At 43.5% G+C, this 19,429-nt stretch overlaps 1 protein-coding gene across 1 annotated transcript in view; it reads right to left on the bottom strand.

Annotated features, from left to right (window-relative positions):
• Positions 1 to 2,184: 2,184 nt before the first annotated feature.
• Positions 2,185 to 19,429, bottom strand: part of ntn1b (netrin 1b) — a gene marked incomplete at both ends in the record, with an annotated part of 46,175 nt that continues 28,930 nt past the window's right edge. The window contains 4 exons of the mRNA XM_083977194.1: positions 2,185 to 2,504; positions 10,689 to 10,763; positions 13,106 to 13,159; positions 15,771 to 15,920. Of these exons, the coding sequence (XP_083833320.1) occupies positions 2,185 to 2,504; positions 10,689 to 10,763; positions 13,106 to 13,159; positions 15,771 to 15,920 (599 nt within the window). The remainder of the gene's footprint in view (positions 2,505 to 10,688; positions 10,764 to 13,105; positions 13,160 to 15,770; positions 15,921 to 19,429) is intronic.

The following is a 19,429-nucleotide window of genomic DNA, read 5'->3' as shown; positions in this document are numbered from 1 at the left end:
TGAATTAATTTTCAGTTCTATCAGGCTGTTCAATAGCCAGACACGTATCAATACTTTTTCATTACAGCCATCTACAATTCAATGCAAAAAGTAAAAAATAAAAGGTCAAAAAATAAAAACCACAAAAGCCACATTGTTTCATGTGTCATTAAATATATTCATTTGTGATAAACATAATATATTAGTATTACAAGACATTACACAACCATTTGCAATGGACACCGCTAAACATCATTTACAAGCCAATGTATAAACATGAGCAGATAATTATTGAGATATAATACTTATGGAGAGCAGGAGTCTGGAGACTGGGGAGTACCTTTATGCAAAGGCTGCAAAACAAGTCGAGATACGTCGGTGCAGATGTGTTGGCAGAGACTTTATTAGCCCATTGTAAATCTTGAATGCATACAGTATGATGCACAGAGTACTGATGTGTACCTGTGTGTCCGTGTGTGTCTGTTAGGCGTGGCCCTGAATACGTGTTAGTGAACTGTCTGTTTTTACGTATTTTGTAAACTCAAAAGTCTCTCAGTGTGTGAGACATTCATTTATTTGTCTTTTCCATTTATTAAGCCTCTAGTATTTAAAAACTCTGGTTAAGTTCACATGGAGATAGATCTAGTTAATGTTTAACAAAACAAAAGAAGAAATAATACTATACAGCTATATAACATGTAGACAATCGCTCATGCCTTTTTGTCGAGTACCAAGTCTTGATTATGGAATCCAGTCGTCAAAAAGTGGCTTTGAGGTGACGAACGTTTGACTCACGGCGTGCTGAACGCGCTGCACACACACAAAAAAAACAAAACATCTGTGATATTTCATCACTCCACAGGTTATTTTCCCACAACACTGAGTACTGTATACAAATTAAATGTGTACATAATTCACAATCATTGTTAGCTATCAGTCAGCTACAGTAAATAGTGAGCATGCAGTGTGTCAGTTGTATGAGGATTGTTTGATAGGTCGATATTCTCTCTCACTTTATTTTTCTTTCATAAGTAACAAAGTGAGAACTGATCTGCACTCTGGGACATCCACCTTTTCATTTATTGGAGGATAAACACCGGATTCAGCACCTTCTGTCTCTTACATGTGTCTGACTGGCAGTGACGGCTCCGATCAAACATCAGTCGTCGGTGAGGCAGCTTCTTGCATCAGATGGTCCAGTTTGGGAATATTTAAATTTTTGGATGCCACTCTCAGAAAAAAATGGAACATATCTCATATGTTCTAAAAGGTCTGACTAGTAAAAATAAGTGCATGGTTGACACGTCTACTCTACATCTAGCTGATGCTAGGGCACCGCCTACTAAAAAATAATGTCTATGTATGCACGTATGGTTACTTTACATTGCAGAGGTCACAACCACAACATACCGCGGATATATCAATAAGCGCCAACAAAGACTCGCGTGTACTGAGATCATTATACAGAACGAGGAGAGGATCATTATGGCGTTTTGTTCCCACAACACTGAGGTAACACTCACATATGAGCAGGGAGCTCTCGGGGCTGAATGGCACTCTCACCACACTTATAAACTAGCTTCCAGCTGTTGGGAAAAAAAAAAAAAAAAAAAAAGTTTCTCCAAAGTTTGGCAGGTTGCAAAAGCAACTTATCATACATGAGTGGAGTCCTGCAGCGCCGTGCAGTGACTCTTCTTTTAACTGGACACAGAACAGTGGAAATAGATCCTCTGCAGACACAGAAGGGGAGATACAGTAGATGCATTGCTCTTTGAAACTGAAGGGACTTAAAAAAAAAACAAAAAAAACACACACACAACAGCATCATGGGTAAAATAGTCAGGATGTGACATATCTGTAACATTAGGTGCAAACTCTGCAATTACACGACAAAACAAACCTTGAAAGATGAACAGAAAAACTGTAGAATGAGCTCCTTCACAAAAGTTCCTAAAAAAAAAGAAAAAAAAGAACCACTAATCTCTTCGCTCCAACTCAGAGCAGCAGCACTCAGTCATTCCCCCATCTCTCCTACTTTTCACCTGTGTCTCTCTATCCTTTATTCTTCCAGTTTATTTATTTATTTTTTATTCATCCATCCATCCATCCCCTTCTCTTCCTCGCATCCAGTCCCAGTAGAGGTGTTCTCTCGCCTCCACCTCTCCCTCAATCTCTCTCTTATTCTCTCCTCTCCAGCTATTTTTTTTAGCACTTCCCCCTCTTGTCACGCTGTTGAAACTTCCTCAGCCGGCGGCCCCACAGGTCTTTCCAAGGGATGAGCAGGCTCCCCTTGTCCGCCACCACGCCGCTCTGCCCGGGGGAGTCGTCGTCCGTCCCCAGCAGCAGGTACTTTCTTCCAGGCTTGATCTTGGGGCATTTGCAGGCCACGTCCTTCGCGCGCACCCACAGCAGCTGGTCCCCGCGGCGGATGCGGTGCTCACCTTGTTTGTAGACGGATATTATGTTGACGGTGAACTTCCACCACTCGCCTGCTTTGTCTCCCTTGAGGACGTGCGCTTGGACAGCTGGAGGAGGAGCAGAGAGAAGCTGAGGTTAAAAAACCTTTATGAACAACTGATTAGTGTGAAATACACTAGAGGTGTGTGTTTGGCCCCCTGTATCGCTGGGTTTACTGTTTGTACACCTGAGTCAATCCACACCTGAACATCACTTGCTTCAACTGAGATGGTTGCCAAGGGATCAGAAATCTGAATATAGCAGTTATAGCCAGAGGTGTGAGGAGGAGGAAGGAGTGAATTACATCGGGCAAGTCAAGTAACTGTCAGTGGTGAAGTTACTGTAGTGAGAATGAAAAGCAAATCAAGTCATCGCTCACATTAGATAAATCACAACTAACAATAATTCTTTGTCAGTTGTCATGAAACATTTATGAAAACTGTTCTGAATCTAATTAGCCCTTATGAATCAAACAGATAATTGATTTGTGTTGAGTCTGGATCTGTGACGGCAGCTACCCACTGCTACTTTTATTCTTATCTTATTATTGATACCTCTGCAAAGGAGGTTATGTTTTCACTTCTTCTGTTACTTTACTAGCAGGATCACCCATAAGGTGTGACTGTTTGGCTTGGTGGAGGTGTAAGCACTCCACTGAGTGATATTATATCTGTAGCTGTATTACTAAACACACTATGAGGAACCTGCATTGTTTTGTACTCTTTCCTCCTGCAATTCAAGTATTAGTGCTTCTCACAAGAGCTGCCTCTGGTCTGCTGTGTCCCAGTAGGTTACCAGTTTTGTGGGTATCACAGTATAATTAATGTTTCAAAAACAAAATATAACGTATTTCATTAAAAAAAAGTTAGGTTTATTTGAGTCATCTATCTCAAGTCATGAACACAAAGTCAAAGCCTTTTATCAGTGTTGGTCAAGCAAGTCTCAGGTCCTCAAATTTGTGACTTAAGTCAAGTCTTATGATTAAAGTCTCCCACCTCTGGTTGTAGCGTACAGCAGACTATAATGATTGAAATAGAGGTGTCAGGGTAATGTAGGTAAATATTGAATAAGGTTAAAGAAACAAGTTAAAAAGCCACCTTTAATGGATAAATGATTAAAATGAGAAGCTTTTACTACTCTAAGTGTTACTTAGTAGTACACTGGCTTTAAAACTGACAGATCAACATGTTGAACATTAAATGAAACAAATGCAAATGAACACATTTGTAATATGCCAGTGTTGACAAGGGGGTGGATGACTTCATCAGCGTACATCAGGCGAGTTGGGAACCATTGTCATAAACAGTAATAACTTTGTTGGCAAGTGTTGGCATCTGTCTGCAGCCTCAGACAGATGCCAACACTTTTAAAACAACATCATATAAAATGTCCAATAAAAGCTGCTGTTTGAACAAAAACCAGAAATCTCTCCCCTCATCTCTGACCTATGACCTTTCCCCCGTGCTCCTGAGCACACGCCCGACCACAGCAACAGTTGTCATAGCACCGCTCGCATGCGAACATCTGAAGAGAAGAGAGACGTTTTTCTTCAGGTGGCCAGGGAGAGTTATTATATATACATTATTTTTATTTGCCAAAAAGAAATGGCCGGGGTGTCGTTTGGCTCGGTTGGTGGAGCAGGCGTCCCATGTGCAGATGCTACAGTCCTCGCAGCAGCCGGCCCCGTATCGAATCCCGACTCGGGCGGCCCTTTGCTGCGTGTCATTCCCCCTCTCTCTGCCTCCCCATTTTCTGTCTCTCTACTACTACACTATCGATTAAAGGCAAAAAACCTCAAAAATATACACTTTAAAAAAGAAATGGCCAAAAGAAAGAGTTTTATAGAAAAATGCCACATCTGCTAACAATATAACTTCTGAAACAGATCCTTTCCAATTGCTTAATCAGGTGCTAAAGTGGAGTCTGAACACTGACAACCTCGGGCTAAAACCACGCTGAGCCTGGTAACTATTGGAACACCACTTGTGGCAGATATTTTAATATCAGGAAATGAGTAAAACCTCCTTTGCGGAGGCTCCCCTGCATGGATCCTCTGTCCAACAAAGCAACCATTACTTCATCACTTTGATTGGAACAAGAGGTAAACAGCTCAAAGGCGACAGAGCTAATCTGTGCTTTAAGTGAAGAGTGTTACCCCGTGGGTTTTGCCAGGAATGTGCTATTAAGATGAAGGTGTGTGTGTGTGGGGGGGGTGTGTGTGTGTGTGTGAGGGGGGGGAGAAGGTCAGTTACAATTGTGAGAATTAATCCAATCTGTAGAAGATTGGATTGGATTAGATGATGGAAAGAAATCTTCTATTTGCCAATTTGTATTCTATGCATTACTCATTTATTGCTAAACAGGTTCCTGGAGTTTTGTTGTACACACAAGCATCATAAACTTACAAGTAGACAAAAATAATTGTGTAGTTATACTAATGATGATAATAATAATAATAATAATAATAATAATAATAATAATAATAATAATAATAATAATAATAATGATGATTTTTTAAACTCTAATCCCTCTTTTTTTCTTATTTTATCCCTATATTCCAATAGGTTAGCCTTTTATTTGCCTTCCTGGCTGAACATGATCACTTTTGGTGTTCATCCGTCTGCCAAGAATGGAGAGCACCGGAGGAGTGGTGGTGTTTGAGTATGTGTGTCAATGCATGGCGTGAGCAAATTGCACACAATTTCGGAAGAAAGAAGGTTTGTTGGGCTGAGGAGAGCGAGCTCTCACAGCCCTGCCATTCAATGCAGCCCTCTCCTCCATCCAGACACATAAAGGGTGTGCGAGGAGGGGGCGGTGTGTGTGTGTATGTGTGTGTGTGTGTGTGTGTGTATGTGGGGGGGGGGGGTTGGTGGTAAGGAGGGGCCACTATTTGTCTTCCCAGCCACAGAAAAAGTTCCAGGAGAATCAGGATGTGTTTCCGACCTCATGAGCTATCCGGGTTCTGCTCCCAGAGCTCCATCCAACTCCGCAGCGTGAGAATCCGGTGGAGGTAGCGCTCTCCTGTCCGGGCCGAGGGGACTCGGTTACAGCATCCAAGCCCGGTCTCTGTGTCAGTGTCTGCCTCTCTTTCTCTCTCAAGTATGTTCTCAGTATTTAAACACACACACACACACACATAACAAATCCGCGCACACGCACACACACACCTTCTGCCTATTGGTCGGAGCTAAATAGACACCGGAGAGAGACTGAGAGCGTGGGGTCAAACAATGTATTACGAAACAGTGCGCACTGTTTGGTGAGACGGACAGTGAAAAAGAAGAGATAAGTGTCAGATGATCCTGCACTTGCACAATGGCTGCCAACTGAGCCTCCCTCACAGCCAAACTTCCCACTGGGTTTATCTTCTTTGGGCAGTGTGCTGCAGCTTGACACTGCATGCCACCAACAAGCAAGGGCTAATGAAATTAGCGCTTGCTTAATTACCACACTGAGGCCCCTGTCCCCTCTGGTTATCAGCTGAGTGAATGATCAGGGACCTGCTACCCTTGGGTGAGCACAGAGGGGGGGGCCGTCAAGGCTAAGAGGGAGGGGGTGGGTGAGGGGGGCACCCTGCCTTTGAGCACTACCCCGGAGCGTCGGTAAACACGCGGCCCTTTGATTCATTGTCCTCCCGGTGGCAGGGAGAGGGAGGGTACGTGTGTGCAGAGGAGGGTCTGAGGCGAGAATATAATCCCTTTGTGTCGGCCGTCTCCGTAGCTACGGCAGTGATGAAAAACAAAAATTGAATAAACAAAACATATTTCTTTCTCTCCGGGGTGGCAATCCGTCACCGTCTGCCTAATTTACCACCTGTTTGTGCCCCGAGGAATGCTCGGTGCCGGCAGAGCGCACAACTGTGTTTAAACAGAGGGCCCCTTCCCGTGACCCCTGGGGGCCTGGATCACCACTCACACATGGGGGGTTGTGGCCCCCAGAAGAACAGAGCAGAGGCTCCGAAGCCCCACAAAAGCAAGGCGACAGGCCTGAGAAATGAATTAGACCGAGGCAAAGGGAATGCATGCTAAGCAATGATGTCTGCCATACTGCCCGAGCGCAGGCGGGATCATCTGCTTCCAGACTTTTCAGAGGAACTTCAGAGAAAACCAACAGGAACCGCCCGCTTCGCTTGGATCAGCCAGACTGATTTATAGACGCAGGGTCCGTCTCAGCTCTGATGATTAAGATTTAAGTCAATGGAAATATGAATAATGGCTGTGTTTGGCTTCCTGGCAAAATGCAACAAATGGCCTGAATTACCGTCGACTCGACTGTTAAAGGAGAATAAAATATGTTTCGCCATTTTTCGCTTGGATGCTGTTGAAAGTACCTAAAGCTGGTTTTCTGACAGACAGTGGATGAGGTTTCGCTGATGATGACTTTGAGTGAGAGTGGACGTGGTCGGCTCTGAGAGAGATCAACATTAGTGCAGCTGAGAGGATCTGAGCGGATGGACAACTGGTTGATACACATTAATTTCTCACTGAAAACCACATGACAGATTCTACAAGCTGCTAATGATCCAGTTTGAAACTGACAAGGAATTCATAACCGTTTTAACAAAGAAAAATGTAGGTGTGGTCTCTGGAGACATGCTCTTATTGTCTTTTCAGTGGATACAATACTTGCCCGGACTTGGCTGAGAGGAGAGTGTATCCTGTGAAACACTGGATCTGCCTCAAAGGCTTTTCTTTTGGTCTCTGTGGTTTACATATGTGGATCCACCGATAACAGATAAACCATTTTATTGCGATGATTAATGGTGCAGAAAATCCAAAGAGTGGAGTGGATCATTTTCCATGTGGATGAATGTGCAGCTACACAGCAGGGCAGGCCCGCCGATAGGGGGGGACAAACGGGTCTGCTGTCCCGGGCCCAGGAAAGAGGGGGGCCCACAACTGGGCCCTCATTAAATTGTGGACTTTTTTTTGTGGACTTTTTTTTTATTATTATTGTCAAATTAGTCCTATGTGGAAAAAGATATGTTTAATACATTTAAGTCTTTCTTATTTGTTTTCTTCCTAATTTTCCTTTAAAATAGTAGTGGTCAAGAACCCCCACCCCCCACCCCAAACACAAAAATGGTTTGGCCCGTGATCGAATTTGTTATTGACGTTATTATTAGTTCAGAAGGCCTACACTCAAAATGTCTGGTCAGCACAAGTCCGGTGCCCAGAAAAGAAAAGAAAAGAGAAAAAGAGAAGAGGAAAACAAAGGGTTGAGAAATGCTCTAAACAAATATTTAAAAAAATGTAGTGACGGTGAAGCTGGGACAAGTAAAATAGAGCAAGGTAAGTAGTGCGGCCAACCTGGTAACGTAACCTAACTGACGAACGTTAATTAGCCTAGCTTGTGCAAAAGCCTGACAAAACATGTTATCTTTGACAGAAACAGAGAGGAGGGAGGTCAAGCAGCAGTCAGGTGTCAGGAGTCAGGCTACGGATGAGGAGAGAGAGAGGGTGTGTCAGTGTAACGATGGAGCGGAGCGGCAGAGTGAGGCTACAGGTGACAGAGAAGAGAGAGGGTGTGTGTGTCAGTGTCATGGTGGAGCGGAGCGGCAGGCTAACTTTACCAGCGGTGACAGAGAAGAGAGAGAGGGGGTGTGTCACGGTGGTGAAGCGGAGCGGCGGAGTGAGGCTACAGGTGACAGAGAAGAGAGAGGGTGTGTGTGTCAGTGTCATGGTGGAGCGGAGCGGCAGGCTAACTTTACCAGCGGTGACAGAGAAGAGAGAGAGGGGGTGTGTCACGGTGGTGAAGCGGAGCGGCGGAGTGAGGCTACAGGTGACAGAGAAGAGAGAGAGCGGGAGGGGCCCGCTGAGCAGGGATCAAAGACTGATCGTCAGTCACACAATTTCAGCGATCCTGCATTATGGCCAACTACAATGACCGACTCTGATAGAGTAAACGTCGTACGTGTGATGGCAAAACGAACACCTTTTTCAGAGAGGGCAAAGGAATTGCCGGCAGATGCAGAGGGCAGGGAATTTCCAAAATATTTGACATATTCCACATCCCACAATGGACGGGAAAAAAATGATAGGGACTGGTTAACATATAGCAGCTCAAAAAAGGCCTTATTTTGCCTACCATGTTTGCTGTTTTCTTTTGAAGAGGAGAAGAAGACAGGAGATGAAGACAGAGGAGAGGAAGAGGGGAGGGAGAAATCAGAGGAAGACAGGAGAGGGAAACAGAGGAGAGGAAGACAGAGCAGGAGGAGAGGAAGGAAAGGAGCCGGAGGAAAGGAGGCGAGATGGAGAGGGGGGGGGGCCCATCTAACATTATCTTGTCCCGGGCCCAGCCAAGACTGTCAGCTGGCCTGCAGCAGGGTAGGGCAGCGCTGAAAAATTTGTTCTCCCACTACCCCTGTTGTTTCCCTCTCTCCTCCTGTGTTGGAATTCACTCCTCTATTGTTGTGGTTTGGGTTGACTGATAAACGATCTGTATCATTAATCATCAGATGTTGAATTGATCTACATAGATAGACACATGATATTAATTCAAATCATGTATTATGATCTTTATTTACCCAGCACAACACTTATCAGCTGTATCTGAGCTGCACCGCTTGTTCCGTTGCTTCGCTGACATAATAAAACATAATGTGATTGCTGTGTGTTTTGGCTTCTGTTATCAGTTTGGGATTTGCTCTAAAATGCCTGAAACTTTAGCCAGAAGCCCGAGGCTGACGGAGCCGGGCAAGACATTGCTCAGACATACTCCTGCAGTGTGTTCCCTTTCTCCTCGGGGGCTGTGGGGGTGCAAGGCTACAATACTTTTACTTTTACATAGTTCAGGCATCTATGCTTTGACTCTTTTATGAGTGGTGCTGCAGAGGTTGTGTGTGTTGAATGGCTAAATCTTGAGATGCTGCAGCCCTAATTGGTTCATTGGGGCAGTTGGTAGGAGAATAAAACTTCTTAAACTTAATAACTAAATTGACCTTTATTCTCTTTTTATAACCTCTGCTAAGGATGTTGTCTCCACTCATCTGTTTGTTTGTCATGTCTGACTGATTTCCCTGAACTCTGGGGAGGGGTGCGGCACCGACCAGGGAGGAATCCATTAAATCTTGGGATCATTTCCTCTGAATTTGAATTTTTTTCAAGTCTGGTGCATGTTGTTTGACACTGGCCTTGGCAGGGCTCTGCGCTCTCACATGATTTATTTGAAGTGTTCTCTTGGTTTTTTGTGTTTGTGAAATTTTGGGGGAGTAAATTCTGAAGTAACTCCCATTATCTCCCACCTGTTGTCTCAGTTACTCAATCAGGAAACATGGCTGAAAGAATGCATAGAGAGGTCAGGCCGAGGTACCGTCATTTTCCTTTGAACCCTGATGAATCAGCCATGGTTGGAAATGATCAGATGTTTAACTGTTTCAGGGGAACTCCTTCAGGTACACAGGATAAACAATCTATCAATATATTGAAGACTATAAGCATAAGTTGTTCCTCTTCAGGTTAGTTTTGTACATCACTCTCACTTTGCTTCGAACCCAGGTCTCCCGCACTGCGATGCAAACTGTTTCGCCAAGAGGTCAATGACCATTTGCCAAGTGGGTTTGCATGTCTTTTATGGGCGACTCCTCCGTTACACAAGCATCATTTAAACGTAACCCAACCGGTGTTGCTCCGAAATATCAAACAGTCAGAGAGTTACAGCATACAGTCTTACAAAACCCCTCTGTTCCTGTGTTAGGAGACGGGACGGACCATTTGTGTTTGATCCCAGGTGTTTTATTGTGAAATGCTAAATGTAATTGGATGTAAATTGAATAAACATCAACACCTTCAGCTGAATCACTTAGCAGTTGGTGTAGAAAAGAAATGCATGTCATTAAAACACCTGCACAGCGGGATCAAATCAGCTCCATTGGCGCACAAAGGGATAATTTATAAATGACAGACTATTGGCCGAGAGTCGCACATCTTGAAAAGCTTCAGCTTCCCGTGTCCGCACTTTAAAACCGATCCACTCTGGAGAGCGTTTCTGAAACCCTCTGTTTTCAAAGGTGGGAACCGTCAGCCTGGTGAGCGTGGAAGCCCACATCACAGAGAAAAGATATGTTTTCATATTAATCCGCATTAGTGGACGTGACCTGAGGCTGTGTAAGTAAACGCTCGCTGAAACGCGGAGAGCGGCAGCAGCAGGGTGTGGACAGGCCGTGCTCGCCATCTGATTAATTGAGACATCTGACCTCCTGACTGCTGGCTGACGTCTGGCAGCACACATTCCTGCATAGTGGACTCACTCACCGTAGTCTTTTTTACAGTACTTCTTCATGGTGATCTTCATCTTCCCCTTGGAGGCTTTACAGTGAGATTCACAATCTGGGGGGGGGGGGGACAAGGTGAGAGGGAAAGAAAGATTGAGAGTTAGACAGCAAATTTCAACCTGACGACACATTAAGGATGATTCAGTTGAATGGGCTTCGCATGTGTTCCCTTTCGTCACATTATTCCTGCCTCCGGGGTCTTAAAGACGCCTTCAAAGTGCCACTGTGAGACGGATTAAAGCTTACACAGATCCTCCTGTGTCTGTCAACACACTCCTACTATATTCCTCCCAACTTTTTTCCACTCCAGCCTGCTCCCTCGTCAGTGTCCTGGCATGCATTGTGCGCCATCTCCGAGGGCGACGGAGGTCACCCTCTCACAAAAGAGGGTCACTGGGGGGGAAATTAGCCAGTGACCTACCCAAAATTAGCAGGGGACCTCTAGCAGCATCTCGGCAACACGAGGCGAGAAAGTGAATACTCTAATGCTGGTCGAGGCTAAATGTCCTGTGCCCCCAATCCCACCACCCACCCCCAGGAAAGAAGCTCACAGACTTAAGATTAATGTCTTAGCAGTATTGCTCTTACAGCCGCGTTGTGTGTACCTGGGTTAGCATGCCAAACGGCCTTATCGATGGCCTCTGCCGTCCCGCTGTCACCGCGCCAGCTACCTTTTGTAATGAGGGAGCTGGTGGTGGGACCAGAGGCCAAACTGAAAATTGAAATCATTTGTTCCCTCCACTTTTCCACTGACTGACACAAATTGGAACCAGATCATCTCCGAGTGTTGCCCCCCCCCCCCCTCCTCGCTTTCCAATCCGCCTCTCCCAGAGCAATAAGCCTTGTGCTCTTTTCTAGGGGGGGGGGTGGGAAAGCTGGGCTGGGCAGTCTGAAGAGAAAGGAGGGGGCAGTTGAGAGAGAGGGGGGACCTTTCAGCTTGCCTGAATATGGACAAACTTCATTATTTCTTCCAGCCCTCTGTCCAGTCTCCCCCTTTCTTTCCCATTATACTCTGTGTGAATGAGGTTGCCTGGGTAATGATGGAGGAAGAAAAAAACGCCCCTCTCCTCCCTCTCAAAAAAAAAAAAAAAGAGCGGTTTGGGTTGTGGGATGTGGGATGAGGATCGAATTCATGTATGTAGAGAAAGCATTTCTGGTGGAATGCCTGGCTGCTGCTTTTTTTGCAGCGGCGGGAGAAATAAGAAAAGAGGAAATCCCAAAGTAAATGAATTTGACGAGTCCATATCAAGCACGCCTGATTTCCATGTAAATGAAGTGGTGAGGGCGGGGGGCCTCTTTATCTCCCGCTGGCCCCTAGGGGCCTTCATCATACCTCCCTTTGATAGCTGACGTTGCCCATTAGCCCCTTAGCGCAATCGCCGCAGTGGGCCATTACACGCACAGCTCTCATTAAGGTCCAATCTCCTGCTGCGAGGACAAACGCCCCCTTTGTGTGTCGCTGCAGCAGTGCCACGTTCATTCTGCGGGTCCCTGGGGACCACACTGCTCCTAATTTGGAGGGTGGTGTCTGTGTGGAGTTCCTGACAGGAGTCCAAGCTCCTCACAGCCTCGGCAGCCACTATAGTAGAAAGTGGGACTCACAACAAAGCTCGGTGAAGTCAGTGGCGCCACTCTCGTCAGACACTGATCGATGATCAGAGGTGACTCAGCCTATTCACACAAACTGGTATCATGGTAAAACCGAGTGATATGCTGTGAATCAACAAATGAGCAGCTAAAGCAACAGGTTCACAGCCTGTTTACTGCTGATTATGTTTTTGAAAAGCCTTTAAAGGCAGACACTGAGGATGAAAATGAAAGCTGCAGGCAAATATTGCTGTGGCAGTGGCACATCTTCTACATGTCAGTCTGATATGGAGACCCTCGTCAGAGGACAGGAACAACAGGGTCGGGCAGTGCTTCACTGCTGGTGCGTCCAGCCTTGATTGAAATACAAACTGGTGCAAATGAAGCATGTAATCAGATTAGGGCTGAGACCCTGGGGAGGCTGCAGGGCAGGCTGGGAATACGGGCAACGAGGCCACAGGGAGCACTGGAAAAATATCTGGAGTTCACATCAGCAGCAGTCAGACCTCACTGATGTCTGTTCAGTGGACGAGCAATACAAGGAATGGACGGAAAAGCATGCATGTGCTAGAAATACACACATAATTACACATAGGGCCATGCACATATATTTAGAATTACATGAGGGAACAGTTCATTTATAGTTAAGGTACATGTAGTGATTACATTTTCTTTTTAATCCCTTTCACAATAATAATATTACAGAAACAGAGGCAACAGCACTAAAATGTGTAGGTGAGCATGAAAACAGAAAAAGTTAGAATTTGTGAGATATACTGATTTTTGTCATTTTTCGCTAAAGTTACTCACCTGATGGCTCCTCATAGCTGGTATAAGTTGCTGTAGGAGATGCAACTGGGATCTCTGTGAGAAAGACAAATAAATACATGTGTCTTATTCTCATCATTACATTACAGTGACTATTTCTCACAGTATGTGATGGTTGCACCTATGAGAAATAGAGGAGTTTTATTTTTTGTCTAATGGGAGTATTTTTTTTTTTTTTTTTTTTTACCCCTGAGCATATCAGAATAACTTGTATGAAAAACACTTGGGGGTGGATTTAATAGGATGTCTTGTTATAACGTCAGCTGGTTTTCACAGATGTGCAGAGAATGTGTAGTGAGGAGTCACCATTAATCTGAATGTGGCACGTAGCAGGTACAGAGAGCCAAGGCCGACGCTCTTGTTAAATCAGAGCTGGCAGGGAAAGGGATATCAAAAAATTTAATATTGTACTAAACCAAGAGACATTATTATCTCAGAGAGTATATGAGAAACCAAATATATTCTGCTCTTAAAAAACCCATTTCCTCCAATTTCTACACCACATTTGTTACCTTCTCAACAAAATTGAAGAAATCCTGTTCCAGCAGGTTCACAAGTTTGAATTATTATTGTGGATTCTGGCCAAACACATCACTCTGATCCCTCGTCCGCAGAGACCATGTCCAATTTCCACATGACTTTATCAGAAATGCCAACCCCAGTAACGTAGCCGGACAATTGTTAGTGTGTACACGACCTCCCAGACATCACTGTTATCTTATCTGTCCATGCCAGCCAGCTACTTGATGCTCCTAGCTAACACAGCTACTAGTGACCCATCTCTGTTTCTGTGAGGCGTTGGCGTTTATTGCCGAGGGCCTGGAATCTGCAGGCAGCAGATACAGCCAATAAACATATCAGCCATCATTCCCTTGGACTCATTCTGGGGATTTATTGTGAGACGGACCGTTAACGGTGTTGAAGGCTCACAAGGCCATGTTAGGCGAGCAGTAATGGTCTGTTTATCCAGGCTCTGGTTTAAACAGCCAAATGTCCATCTAGAATAATGGAGCAGCAGTATAAAAATAACACAGGATGAGTGTGAGCCATGAATTCATGCGTAACAACATGTCCTGTCCTTTTCAGGTCTTGTCCTAAAGTAATTATCAGGATGTGTTATTGCTCATGAAGCCTGGGTATCAAAGCTGGGCTCTACAGGCAAAAGGCCTGGAATCCCCCATTGTAAGAGCAAAATAATTAGAGACTAAAGATGTTTTATATCAGGTTAAACTTCTACCATTGATTTTTCACCACTGACAATTCGCAAACTGTTTTGACAGAGTTGGCCTGAGGGAACATCCAAGTGGAGTGTCCATAACAGAGGAAACTATATTAGCCATGTTGTACCATCCACTCTTCTATGATATATGAGATAAGAGTACAACCTCTTCTAAATAATAATAAAAAAAGTAACTTTATGACCAAACTAAACTGGCTAAAAGGTTTAGCCACTGGACCATTAGCAAACCTTTTAGCTCACAAAACTTTATTCTGCCTCTTCAGTAGCTTTATCAAAGAAAACCCTGTACAATACAGTACAAAACAAACCATGAGTTTTCACCACTGACCAATGGTGAACTGTTCTGACAGATTTGACAACAGCAGAAAAACAACTTTCCAGCTTAAAGGGATACTTCACCCAAAATAATAATTCACCAATTCTCTACTCACCGTCATGCCAAGGAAGGGTTTGGAGAACTTTCAGAGTTATCAAGACGCTTTTGGAGTTCCAGGGGGGGTCCGGCTGGCAACGGATTTTCATATAATGGCGGCGGATTGTGCTCACTTTTGAATCGTCCAAAACACACACTATGACTATCAAGGCTAAAAATAGAGATCAAATTAATTTTTTCCAAACAACCTTTTCATGTCGCGGCTTCAGGACACTTGGGTCAGTACGAACGAGCAGTATGGAGGTATTTGGATGTTTCATAGTGTGTGTTTTGGACGATTCAAAAGTGAGCACAATCCGCCGCCATTTTATGAAAATCCGTTGCCTGCCAGACCCCCCCTGAAACTCCAAAAGCGTTTTGATGACTCTGAAAGTTCTCCAACCCCTTCCTTGGCATGACGGTGAGTAGAGATTTGGTGAATTATCGATTTTGGGTGAAGTATCCCTATAACTTCTTTATCTGATGGCAGTAGCTCAGTTTTTAAAAAATTATAGGTTAACCTGAAACACATGGCTTTATTTAATGGTAATACATTAGTTTTAATGCTTTAGAGATTTATAACAGTTGAGAAACAAACGAGAACAAATTTAAACTTTGAAACTGAGCTCTGTGAACATTTGTTACTGCAGACTTGATATTCTGTCAGAAGAGCAGGTTCAGTTACTGTTTATGTGTTGTCCTTTTTCTGCTTCAAGATCGGGCCTCCAGCCTCCAGGTGTAGTAAATGGAGTCTTTTAGGCTAATACTTCTTGGTTTTTTACATGTATCTTCAAGTATGATGACAAAACACTGTCATCACTGATCTATAAAACATATAAACTTGTTTGTTAACCATTAATAAAGCAATCAGAAATGTATAAACTATAGTTTATCCTTCATTAAAACTGTGATACAGGATGTGCCCTACTGTAACATGTGCTGTTGACATGTATTAACACACTGTCGTATACAGAGGTGGTAGAGGTCGGTCTTACTGATGCAGGGAGCGATGGGAGAGCGGCTCTGCTGGTAGCCCTTGGCACAGCGGTTACAGGTGATTCCTGTCACTCCGTCCTTGCAGGGGCATTGGCCTGTTGTCTGGTTGCAGGTTTTCCCAGCTGCTCCAACAGGGTGGCAGTCACATGCTACAGAGGGAAGGCAAGAAAATAAAAAAGCACAAAAATGTCAGTCTAGCTCAGTAAATAAACAAGTTGTGATTTGAAAATTTGAAAAAAGGGGTTATTTTCAAAATCAGCAACATTGCAAAACAAATATCAGCTTTCAGATGACTATGTCTCTGGCTTTGTCCTCTGCTGACTATACATATTCCATACAATAAAAAGCAGTCTTAGCACTTAAACCCAGTGAGAAATCATTCACATTAGTCTGGGCTGTGTTTTCCCTCCAGACCATCACAGATGGGGAACTGGGCCTTGGACCAGCATAAAACCTCAATCAAATTACACTGCTTTACCCCACCCATAATGACCATAGGATTCTTCATTAGGCCTGCTCTGGAAGCCATGCACAAGAGTAAATAACTTGATTAATTATAGTATTTTATACTCACTGCACGATATCCGTTGACTGTGTACTGTACATCGCAAAATGTATAGGAATGTGTTATAATGTTATGTATGTTATGTTTCTGTTCGTGTGTGTGTGTGTGTGTGAGCTTCTTGAGAGGTGGCTTTGTGTCCACGGCAGCGTTGTGATCAGACTGTGTGCTCTTCAGATTGAGTTTCCAATGTAAAGCTCTCTGGCAAAGAGATCCCTGCAAATACAGGCTGAATAATGTTTCCTATTAATGGACGAGTGGAACGCACTTCAAAGTCTGTGTAAACTGTTAGTTGGGAGGATTGCAAGTTAAATGTGAGAAATTTGTACTCTGTGTGTGTGCGTTCTGCCAAACATTTACCATAAAGCCAGTGTTTGAAGTGGAAGCCCAGCCTCCTTATTAGCCCTGCATGTGTTATATGTACCAGCAGAGTCATTTGAAATGTGCTTGAAGTGGTCCAGTAGAGGTTGGAGTTACTTTTAGTTGGAATTTATGGAGCTTCGTGAACATAACAAGATCCTTTAATACATTTAGAAAAAAAGGGTCTAACTTCTTTGTTTTTCTACAACTTGAAATAAAATCAAATGGTGAAAGTTTTAGAGATTCAATTTATTTCCTCTGAGAATTCAAGGTCACTGCTTTGTTCACAATGAAACGAGGGAGGGCTTTTTAATGGAAACTACAAACGCAATGAAATAGGGCAGTTAAACAATGAAACTAAACAGTGACATCACAGAGAGGTCAGTCTGTCCGTTCCTTTTGGCTGTTATTGCACAGTTTATCTACCAACAATTAGCCTAATAAAAGAAAAATCTGTTTGCATGGATTGCTGGCGTCCCCCTCTAAAAATAGATAATAAATAAATAATATCTCAAGATAGAACCAGGAGAGTCAATTTCAGCACAAATAGAAATCTGTGCCAACTAATTACAGCAAAAGTTTGCAAAATATAATAATTTGCTTACTTGCTAAGAGTTGGTTGAGAAATTACTGAAAATACGGCAAGAAAATCTCTGTTGCACAGTTCACCTCATATACAGTAACAAATATGGATGAGAGTTAGATTTTTGCTTGTGACCTGATATAGACCAATTAGCTTCCCATCAGCCGGGATTTATCCTTCTCTAGCCTGACCAGGGACAAAGACTGCAAATTAGCTGAAGCTAGACGTCTTGTATGCATCACATTTTTCATTCTTTGTGACAATGTTGTATGTATCGTCCCTGCAAAATAAACATTAAAATAAAAATAAATGTGTCGTAGCTGAGACAACAATAGTCCTAAAAACATTAGAGTAGGCTATGCTGCTGTGATATCAGGTGTAGGCCGATCAGATCTAGGGGGTATTTCTTCATTGAAAGAACAACACTTAAGACTTTCTTGAATGGAAAAGTTGCTTTCACTCTTTTTCTGACTGGCTACAGCCAGAGTTTGATTTATCAACTGGCTTCACTGGTAGAGGATGTCTGTACCATGATTGACAGTGACAGACAGATGGTTCATCCAATCACCTATCAACTATTTTTGAAAGTGCCTGCACTTTCCCAAAGAGTTTCCAACCAAGCCTACGCAGATGGTTCTGTCTCATAAACCATCTGGTGCATCAGGTCACTTATGAGGAGATCAACGAGTTGTTTTTGTGCCTAAAACTGTATGAATCTCAAAAGTGGAAAGTTTATTATCTCAAGAAAGAAACCAGCCTGTTAGCTCAGAGAGCAGAATTAGCTCTTGTAGTTCCAGCAATCTGGTCCGGTTTAACCTAATATCCTACCAAGTGGCTAGAAGTGAAAATATCCAAATTGGCTTTCTGGATAACAAACATGACACCTGCATGTTGGCATTATTTCAGCTTTTCCAACAAAGTCTCTGTGTCTTTAATTCACAAAGGTTTTTTAATTTATACTGTCTAGTGTTGTAGTGGATATTTGGTAGAAGGATGTGTTAGAAAGTGGAAAATAAACCTCGGGAAAATGTTCAGTAATACCAGAGTAAATTGTAGTGAGAGGCTTGCCTGGACATGATGTCATGACTTTGGCTGGCAACAGCCAGTTAGCTTAGCTTAGCATAATGCTCCCAGCCAATAAATGACCTGGCACACAACTCCTCGTAAAAATTTAAGGTTCCTTTTTACACATTGGATTATGAGTAAACATAAAAGGTAAAACATGAAGCTGGTAGGAGGATTTTGTTACCTTTGAACAGAGGCAGGTAGGTCCTAAGTTTTTAAACAAAGCTAACAGCTAGCATGAAAAAACGGGATCATCCCTATGTTCCCCGGGTCCTATGTTCCCCACTTTGTATGGGACCGGGGAACATATACTCTTTTTCTAAAAAAGGGTTCTATGTTCCCCGGTTTCCCCAAAAGGACCCGGGGAACATGCAATTTTTGTACCCATACCTGGAAGTGGAGTTGTGAGTGACTTTGCCTATTTTTGAGTGAAAAGTTCAGTTGTGACTTTGAGTGAGAAGTGTAATTGTCCCATTGGTTGGGTTCAGGCAATGAAGAAAGGAGTTGGTTAAGTTTAGTATAAAGGCCCGAGGCTAGACAGGCCAGATAGATAAAGAGTCCAGAGAGTCCATCGAGCAGCAACAGTGGGGAACATAGGACCCTTTTTTTTTTTTTAAAGGCCCTATGTTCCCCCGGTATGTATTGCAACTGGGGAACATAGTACCCTTTTTGGGAAAAACTGAGAACATATAGGACCCTTTTTCCAAAAGAGGGTCCTATAGTCCCCGATCGGGGAACATGGGTACGCTCCCCATGAAAACTTGCTAAATGCTGCTGAGCTAATGCCTCATATTTACTGTGCAGACAGAAGAGTAGGATCAATCTTGTCTTGACTAAATGAGGACTTAATGTAGTTTATAAAGCAATTAATAATTTGTTAATATTGAGTTAATTTTTTTTTTTTTCAAAAACCTTTGACAATAGGTAGACTGACTGTACTTTTTACTGCTGCAGTTTCGACAACCCCCAACTATCTAGGCTACTAGGGCCTACTACTCCTGCCCCCTCCCAGTCCTAGGAACTGGAAACATTTATTAATTTCAACCTGCAGTGGGGGGCCTGTGGAGCTGAATGTTTGCCGAGGGGTT

Source organism: Trachurus trachurus (genome assembly GCF_905171665.1).
Source record: "Trachurus trachurus genome assembly, chromosome: 8".
In the NCBI taxonomy this organism is placed as follows: Eukaryota; Metazoa; Chordata; class Actinopteri; order Carangiformes; family Carangidae; genus Trachurus; species Trachurus trachurus.
This window is presented reverse-complemented; position numbering and strand designations above follow the sequence as displayed.